Source organism: Nicotiana tabacum, chromosome 24, assembly GCF_000715075.1.
Source record: "Nicotiana tabacum cultivar K326 chromosome 24, ASM71507v2, whole genome shotgun sequence".
NCBI lineage: Eukaryota > Viridiplantae > Streptophyta > Magnoliopsida > Solanales > Solanaceae > Nicotiana > Nicotiana tabacum.
In genome coordinates, this window is record NC_134103.1 from 99,632,137 (window position 1) to 99,642,198 (window position 10,062).

The window sequence follows — 10,062 nt, forward strand, 5'->3', positions numbered from 1 at the left end:
TATTTATTTATATCCTTCCTGCACCTCTTTTTAACTTTTTGGTTAAGCTTCTTTCTTTGATCAAACTATTAATAACAATTCATATTTCCTTCACCTTCTTCGAGAAACATCTTTGGATTATTGGCCAAGCAAATCGAAGTAACAATGGGTTGGGTTTGGAACGACGACGATTCCAAGCATTCCGGCGCCGATGATTTCAGCGTCTTCAAGGATTTTGAAAACCCTAGATCATCCTCCGGCAGCGACGGCGACGGCGGTGAACGGTGCGCCACCAGGAAGGTTGTGAACACTCGATGCCGAACTGAGGAAACCGAGCCTGGAAAGTTCATCCGGAAGTGCGAAAAAACTGAACAGATTTTCAAGGACTGCATTGGAAGGTAAAAATTAGGCACAAAGCTTTGTTTTTTCGTGATTAGTTTGCGTTAAAACTATAATTTGTTGAATAAATTGTATCGTTGAGTTTTTAATTTCTCTCTCGTGATTCGATGTCATTTGTATAAGATGATATATGTTATAAAATAAAGACTATAAAGTAAAGACAAGTATAGAGAGAAACTGATATATTATTCAAACTTCAAACTTATGTACATAATGAACTGAAAACTCCTCTATTTATAGAAGAAAGGAAGCAGTTGCGAGGCTTTTCACGAAGCAGCTGCAAGGCTTTTCTTTAGTTGCTTGTAAGCTGTCTGCATGAACTGCTTGCAACCTGTCTGTTTAATAAGAAGCTGCTGCAAATTATTTCATTGAGCTGCTTGCAACCTGCCTGCATCAGCTGCTTGTAGATAAATTTCAACAGAGTACTAAATGGATAATCTTCTTCAGGAAGATTATCTATAGCAGAGTAATAAATGAACATCCACAATATAATTATTTTCATAACACTCCCCCTTGGATGTTCATTAAAAGGTATTGTGCCTCGTTAAAACCTTACTAGGAAAAACCCAGTGGGAAAAATCCTAGTGAAGGAAAAAGAGTACACATATTTAGTAATACGCATTTCTAGCTGCCTCATTAAAAACTTTATAAGGAAAATCCTGTGGGAAAAAACCTTAGTAAGAAAAAAAGAGTACATCGCGTATTTTACTCCCCCTGATGAAAACCTTGTTTCAAATATTTGAGTCTCCGCATTACAATCTTGTATACTATTTTCTCAAAAGTTGAAGTTGGCAAAGATTTAGTGAATAAATCTGCCGGATTGTCACTTGAACGGATTTGCTGCACATCAATGTCACCATTTTTCTGAAGATCGTGTGTGTAGAATAATTTTGGTGAAATATGCTTCGTTCTATCTCCTTTTATAAATCCTCCCTTCAATTGGGCTATGTATGCAGCACTGTCTTCGTATAAAATTGTGGATCTTTTATCACACTCCAAACCACATTTTTCTTGAATAAAATGAATCACTGATCTCAACCATACGCATTCCCTACTTGCTTCATGAATAGCTATTATCTCAGCATGATTTGAAGAAGTAGCAACAATTGACTGCTTTGTGGAGCGCCATGATATGACAGTACCTCCACATGTAAACACGTACCCGGTTTGAGATCGAGCTTTATGGGGATCAAATAAATAACCTGCATCTGCATAACCAACAAGATCTGCACTACCTTTGTTAGCATAAAACAAACCCATATCAAGAGTTCCCTTTAAATATCGCAAAATATGCTTAATCCCATTCCAATGTCTCCGAGAAGAGCTATATCTTGCTAGTAAATTAACAGAAAATGCTATGTCAGGCCTTGTAGCATTAGCAAGATACACAAGTGCACCAATTGCACTGAGATAGGGTGTTTCAGGACCAAGGAGTTCCTTATCCTCTTCTGGAGGTCGGAACGGGTCCTTATTCACTTCAAGTGATCGAACAACCATTGGTGTACTCAATGGGTGCGCTTTGTCCATGTAAAATCGTTTTAAGACCCTTTCTGTATAGGCAGATTGATGCATAAAGATCCCGTTTGCTAAATGTTCAATTTGCAATCCAAGACAGTTTTGTTTTTCCAAGATCTTTCATCTCAAATTCTTTCTTAAGATATTCAATTGCCTTTTGGAGCTCTTCTGGAGTTCCAACAAGATTTATGTCATCAACATAAACAGCAAGTATAACAAATTCTGATGCCATTTTCTTTATAAAAATACATGGACAAATAACATCATTTATGTAACCCTCTTTCAGTAAATATTCACTAAGGCGATTATACCATATGCGCCCAGATTGCTTTAAACCGTACAAAGATCTTTGTAATCTGATTGAATACATTTCCCGAGATTTCGAATATGCTTCAGGCATTTTAAATCCTTCAGGGATTTTCATGTAAATCTCATTATCAAGTGACCCGTACAGATAAGCTGTAACCACATCCATCATATGTATTTCAAGTCTTTCACGTAAGGCTAAACTGATGAGATATCGAAATGTTATGGCATCCATAACTGGTGAATATGTTTCTTCATAATCGACTCCAGGTCGTTGTGAGAATCCTTGTGCGACAAGGCGAGCCTTGTATCTTTCAATTTCATTTTGGTCATTCCTTTTTCGCACAAAAACCCATTTATGACCAACTGGTTTTACACTAGCAGGTGTTTGGACTACTGGTCCAAAGACCTCTCTTTTAGCAAGTGCGTTCAATTCTGATTGAATTGCCCTTTGCCATTTTGGCCAATCAGATCTTTGTTGACATTCTTCGACAGATCGGGGTTCACAATCCTCACTATCTTGCATAATGTTAAGTGCAACATTATATGCAAAAATATTATCCACCACTATTTCAGATCGATTTAAATTAATCCCATCACCAGTAGAACTTATTAAAAGTTCCTCGCTCACTTGAGTCTCGGGTTCATTGATTTCTTCAGGAATCTCAGAACTAATCAGATCTTGGGTCTCTTCAGGAGATCCCTTCATAATATCATTTTGATCATTTGTCGATTTTCTTTTTCTAGGATTTCGATCCTTAGAACCCAAAGGCCTACCACGCTTCAGGCGTGCTTTAGGTTCATTAGTTCTTATGCTAGTAGATGGTCCTGCTAGGACATCAATTCGTATAGGCACATTTTCTGCAGGGATATGTGACTTAGTTATCCTTTTCAAATTAGTAAACGCGTCTGGCATTTGATTTGCTATATTTTGTAAATGGATGATCTTCTGGACCTCCTGATTACATATAGGGGTACGTGGATCAAAATGAGATAATGATGAAACTTTCCACACAATTTCTCTTTTGATTTCCTTTTTCTCTCCCCCTAATTGTGGGAAATTTGTTTCATCAAATCGACAATCTGCAAATCGAGCAGTAAATAAATCTCCCGTCAATGGTTCAAGATAGCGAATAGTAGAGGGTGATTCAAACCCAATATATATTCCTAACCTTCTTTGGGGCCCCATCTTACTGCGCTGTGGTGGTGCTACTGGCACATATACAGCACATCCAAAAATTCGTAGATGGGCAATATTTGGTTCATGACCAAAAACTAATTGTGACGGAGAATATTTATTATAATGTGTTGGTCTGAGACGGATAAGTGATGCTGCGTGCAAGATAGCATGGCCCCAAACAGTAGTGGGCAATTTTGTTTTCATAAGTAGTGGTCTTGCTATCAATTGCAGTCGTTTAATAAATGACTCTGCAAGGCCATTTTGAGTATGAACATAAGCTATAGGATGTTCAACTTTTATTCCAACTGATAGACAGTAATTATCAAAAGCTTGAGATGAGAATTCTCCAGCATTATCAAGGCGAATAGCCTTTATAGGATAATTTGGGAATTGTGCCCTTAATCGAATTATTTGGGCTAATAACTTTGCAAATGCCATGTTGCGAGATGATAGTAGGCAAACATGAGACCATCTTGAAGATACATCTATTAGGACCATAAAATATCTAAACAGCCCACTTGGCGAGTGAATAGGTCCACATATATCCCCATGTATACGTTCTAAAAAGTTAGGGGACTCAATGCCAACCTTCATTGGTGATTGGCTAGTGATCATTTTGCCTTGATAACAAGCATCACAAGAAAATTCATCATTTGTAAGAATCTTCAGGTTCTTTAATGGATGCCCACTCGAATTTTCAGTAATTCGTCTCATCATTATTGATCCAGGATGGCCCAAACGGCCATGCCAAAGCACAAAAGTATTTGAATCAGTAAACTTCTGGTTTACGATAAAGTGTGCTTCAACTGTACTAATCTTTGAATAGTATAAGCCAGAAGATAAAGTTGGTAACTTTTCTACAATGCATTTCTGGCCAGAAATATTCTTTGTAATACAAAGATATTCCACGTTCATTTCATCTATTGTCTCAACATGATACCCATTTTGGCGGATATCTATAAAACTCAACAAGTTTCTTCGGGACTTGGAGGAGAATAATGCATTGTCTATAATAAGTTTTGTTCCCTTAGACAGAAATACAATAGCTCTTCCGGAGCCTTCAATCAAACTTATATTACCAGAAATTGTAGAAATATTTGCTTTTTCCTTATGCAAATAAGAAAAGTATTTCTGATCTTTGAATATGGCATGAGTTGTTCTACTATCAATTACACAAATATCTTCATGATTGGTCTTTGATCCAAACATAATTTGAGGATTTATCCATATTCTTCAAAATGATATAAACAAAATAAATATGATAGTAAACATTATTATCAAAGCATAACTTTTATTTATGTACAACAATTACATAACCATACTATCTACTACAAACAACAAAAATTAAAATATTTACATTTCTACAGATTCACTACCGATCACATGACTTGTTTCTCCTTCTGGAAGAGCAAAATAATCAGCTACATCCAAATGCATGAAGTCTAAATTATCTTCAGAAATAAAATTTGCTTCAGCATTTTTCTCTGTCTTCTTCAGGGAGGCTTCTTCAGGGAGGTTTGATACAGCTCAACCAGGTGCTTTGGCGTACGACATGTACGTGACCAGTGCCCTTTTCCTCCATATCTATAGCATACATTTTCTGGCTTTGCTTCTTGTACCGCTTCATGCTTTTGGTCCTTCCTTTTCTGCTGGTGGTGAGGAGGGTTCTTTGGTGCATTGTTATTACCACGATTAGAGTTTCCTCCCCGACCACGGCCATGACCACGACTGGGGCCACGTCCTCTTCCACGCTTAGCTTGGTGGAAGTCCGTCTCATTCACTTCAGGGAATGGACAAGAACCAGTAGGTCGGCTTTCATGGTTTTTCATTAATAGCCCATTATGTTGCTCGGCTACAAGAAGATGTGAGATAAGTTCAGAATACTTTTTGAATCCCATCTCTCGATATTGCTGTTGCAGGAGCATATTCGAGGCATGAAAAGTGGTGAAAGTTTTCTCCAACATATCATGATCAGTAATATTATCACCACATAGTTTCAATTGGGAAATAATTCTGAACATAGCAGAATTATACTCACTGATAAATTTAAAATCTTGTAGCCTTAGATGAGTCCAATCATAACGTGCCTGTGGAAGAACGACCATCTTCAGGTGGTCATATCTATCTTTCAAATTATTGCACAGTATGACTGGATCTTTAACAGTAAGATATTCTATTTTCAGGCCCTCATCAAGGTGATGGCGTAGGAATATCATTGCTTTTGCACGGTCTTGGTTTGATGCCTGATTTTTATCTTTGATGGTGTCTGCCAGACCCATCGCATCAAGATGAATTTCAGCATCAAGCACCCAAGACATGTAGCTTTTGCCCGATATATCTAGGGCTACAAACTCAAGTTTAGAAAGATTTGATATTATTTAGAAAAAGAAAGTTCGTACCTCTGATACTTTCAAAGTATTTTCTCGAGATGGTAGAGTCTCGTGCTGATAACGTGTTGTAAAATAAAGACTGTAAAGTAAAGACAAGTATAGAGAGAAACTGATATATTATTCAAACTTCAAACTTATGTACATAATGAACTGAAAACTCCTCTATTTATAGAAGAAAGGAAGCAGCTGTGAGACTTTTCACGAAGCAGCTGCAAGGCTTTTCTTTAGCTGTTTGTAAGCTGTCTGCATGAGCTGCTTGCAACCTATCTCTTTAATAAGAAGCTGCTGCAAATCATTTCATTGAGCTGCTTGCAACCTGCCTGCATCAGCTGCTTGTAGATAAACTTCAACAGAGTACTAAATGGAAAGATTATCTATAGCGGAGTAATAAATGAACATCCACAATATAGTTATTTTCATAACAATATAGTGTTTCTTTTGTGTTTTGGATAAACTTATTGTGTATAATATTTATCTATTAATCATCAAATGTGTTGAAAAAGGTCTTTCTGTTTTATGATGTCATCAGTGAGCTACCCAAGCTGAAAGCCTCAATTTTTTCATTATAATGAGATTTTATCATTTAATCGCCAGGGCTTTGTTCTAGTGGTAAGAGCGCAACTAGTGATGTGTGGTTCAAGTTTAGGTTAGGAGTTCGAATCGGTATTAAGTGAACAAGGGTAGAGGGGCGGGTCAATTATCCACCGAGTTTCGAACTGTGCGCCGCCACTAATCCTCTGAGATTTCTTGATTAGCAAAAAAATATTTTATGTCATTTAACTTAATAATAGAAGATAAGAACTGGTTTAGGCAACCGTGAAAGTTAGTACTCAGGCTATATCTCTAAGCTGGAATATTATAACTCATATTTAGATCAGCAACTTGTCAACAACAAAAATTTTATTAGCGGTAATTTGTTAGGTAAAACAAAATGGTCTTAATCCAGCTGTTACCTAGTTGGATAGAATATTCTTCTTCTTAGGGAGTCTAGTTCTCTTTATGCTCAAAAGGCTAAGTAATAGGAGCTGAGAGATGAATTGACTGTTCCCTGACTTCCGTCAAGGTTGGAAATCTTATTAGGTGAAACATTCCCACTCAAGATTTAGTCACACATAACCTTCACTTGGATATTTGAACTAGCTCATTGGATTCTGCATTTTTAGGTGTACAGCTTTGTATACCCTTATTTCTGAATTGATTAGAGATTGCAACATGTTTTTGCTAGATCACTGTTTTTTCACTCTAATGAAAGAGGCTAATTCTAGGATTGTAAAAGAACAGTTAGCTTTTACAAAATCTAAGTGTGACAGAATCTGAGCCTGAAATTAACTGAGCTCTAGAACTTTTCTGAAACTTCATCGAGGAATCTTGTGGTAATCGTAAATGAGGAATACTTAGTATGTCCAGTTTCTTGCTTTCGTGGCACCGTTATAGGTTGGTGCCTTCTAGTTTACATTTGCATCAAAACCACACATTTATCCAGGATAACGACCCGCTTATTAGGTGTCTCCTTCATTACCTTTTACCTTTACTTGTATAGAAAATCCAAAGAGAACACTAAAGAATGAGATTTTATATGTTGATTTTTTTTTATCCGAATGGAGAACCCTTAGGTGACCCAATAATACTGGGAACACTAAAGAATGAGATCTTATATGTTGATTTTTCTTATTGGAATGGAGAACCCTTAAGTGACCCAAAAAAAAGGAAAGAGTATTCTTGTACCTGTTGGAAATGGCTTTCTTAGAAAAAGGACATTTCTACTTGACTACTTCTGTTTCATAACACAAGACTTAGTGGAAAAAATAAAAAGTTGGAATTCTGTTGAGGTGATTCGCTAGATGCATTTAGCTTCCAGATAGCTTCCGCAGCCACTGTACAACATTTTGATGCTTCCAGCAGATCTCAACAGTCTAGTTTATTTTACTAGCTACCATAATGTATTTAAGAAGAAATTAAATAAGGGGAGGAGAATAATTAGTTGATTTTCAGCTCACTTTTCCTAATTTATAACAGCTAGTTGATTTGGAAATCACAAATCTGATTGGTCATGATATGTTCTCCATGAATTATGTTATGTTGGCCCTTTGTAAGTCCAAATTCCTATTAGCAAGTGAAAGATAATTCGTGTATAAGAAGAGAAGAGTTTGTTATTGAAGCAGATACTGTTTAATTTATTCAGACATATTAAGGCCACATTGAATTACACGCATATAAATTACAGTGGAAGGCACGTATTGTTGAGTATCTATTTAAGTAATTCCGACCTGATATTTAAACTTTTTTCAATATTGTATTTAACTTGCGAAAGATGCTGTGCTATTGCTAGCCTTTTAAAAACAGAGTTATGGGAATGCATAGTACTGAATAGCCTCTTGTTGATCAAGTCAAATATGTGCCAACATAAATGAGAATCTCCTCTTTGGTTTTTTGTTTTGTTTTTTGTAACATGTGGGCATTTGAATGGATTGTTCGGGTTGGTGATAACTTCTTGCTTTTCATCAGGCCTTCTGAGATGGTAGAGTCTAATAAAGAATACACCGAGGAAGATGTCACGGACCAGATGACTAATGGTTCATATTCTATAGAGTCAAGTGTGCCTTTTGACTTCCCTGGGCTGCGCAGTGACATTGAAAATATTGAGCGAAGCTTCTTCGGTGGCCTTGATCGTTTCTTTGAAGCAGCCGAGGAGATGAAGAATGGCTTCTTTGGTGCATTCAGCATTCCTCGTGTCTTTGATGATGACTTATCATCCCCACGTGAGAGACGTGGTATACCCATCGAATCTCATCCTCCTAAAGAAGGTTCCCCTAAATCAAACAAGTCCGATGGAGAGGTGGATCTATCTGGCTTGGCTAGAGATGTTTGAAGCAATCAAGTAGGATATCCTCTATAGGCATATCAGTCACGAATGAGAGATCTGTGAATATGTTGCTATTATATTTACGCACATCTTAGATTTTGCTTTTCTTTCTGTTCTGAATCTCTTGTTTTACTACTTCTCATAAAGGTTCTAATTTCTGACTTTATTTAGGCGTTTCTTCTGGTCTGGTTCCAGCCCAAGTTTCTGTAGGCTAGCTTGTTGTCTTTGGTTTAACCCAGCAGTTAAAGTGACCTCAAACGAAAAAAAAATTGGGTGCACATTACCTTTTATGATGATTCCTTGGGAGAAAATAATGTGTTTTTTTCTGTTTCTGTTGTGAAGCATCATGAAGAAGGAAATGTCATTTTTCACGAACTACCATAGAGATGAACCTTGAAATCAAATAAAGCCAATTAACCTTAGCGGTAAAAGTAACCTCGATGTGTGACTAAGAAATTACATTGCATATGATAGTTCTGCCCTGTCTTATCGGATCATGCACATAGCGCGAGTTAGTGAAAAAAGAAAAGTTTTTCTCATTCTTAGGGTAAGCCTTTCTCAATTTTCATTACCTGAATGTTTGTTTTCTTCTTGACTTACGCCAAAAGGAAAGGTAAAATTTCTAAGAGTCAGTACGATAAATAGCATTTGGTGGAACTAAAGGCTAAAAGCTTTATTAGCGTAATAACCTATAGAACAAAAAGTACTCATATTCCCTATGTTCTACATTTTTACTTCAATAGTTTCAAACTATAGGGCGTGTTTGGTCTAACGGAAAATGTTTTCCAAGAAAATGTTTTCCGTGGAAAATGTTTTCCAAGAAAACAAGTAGTAGTAATCTTATTCATTTTCCGATGTTTGGTACGCAAATTAAGGAAAATAATTTCTCAAGAGTATTCATAAATAATTTAGATACAATAAATATGAAGTCATAAACTTTCGAACCAACAACCTTTCGAACCCACAAATTTCATAAACTTTCGAAACCGCGAAATTTCGAACCCATAAACTTTATAATTTCTAAACCCGTAATCTTCCAAACACATAAACCTCTGAACTCATAACTTTGGAACTTATAAAATTTCGAACCTGTAAACCGAAAGATGAAAAAACTAAAATTGAAAATATATTAAAAAAAATATTTTTTTCCCAGGGAGTGCAGGGGCGCGGGGGGAGCAGAAATTTGAAATTACAAAAAAAAAAAGTAAAAAAAAAACTTTTTTTTGTGCGGGGCGGGGGCCAGTGGGGTGGAGGTGAGAGGTGGGGGGGAGGGGATGGATGGTGCAGAAAAAAAAACATAAATTTAAAAATTACAAAAAAAAAAAACTTTCTTTTGTGCGGGGTGGGAGGCAGTGGGGTGAGGGTGGGTAGTACAGAAAAACGAAAAAACAGGAATTTGAAATTACAAAAAAAAAAAGTTTTTTTTTGCG

The 10,062-nt window shown here is 36.6% G+C and overlaps 1 protein-coding gene across 2 annotated transcripts; it reads left to right on the forward strand.

The window, feature by feature from the left end:
* On the forward strand, nucleotides 1-8,798 carry LOC107815270 (fra a 1-associated protein-like). 2 transcript variants are annotated; one of them, XM_075248159.1, is made up of 3 exons: nucleotides 1-377; nucleotides 4,877-4,933; nucleotides 8,275-8,798. In XM_075248159.1, exons 1-3 carry the CDS (start codon nucleotides 145-147, stop codon nucleotides 8,636-8,638), a joined length of 654 nt encoding a protein of 217 aa, XP_075104260.1. In that variant the 5' UTR covers nucleotides 1-144; the 3' UTR covers nucleotides 8,639-8,798. The 2 variants fall into 2 exon arrangements, with proteins under 2 accessions (XP_075104260.1, XP_075104261.1); XM_075248160.1 differs by lacking the exon at nucleotides 4,877-4,933 and having other exon boundaries at nucleotides 5-377.
* The last annotated feature ends 1,264 nt before the right edge of the window (nucleotides 8,799-10,062 follow it).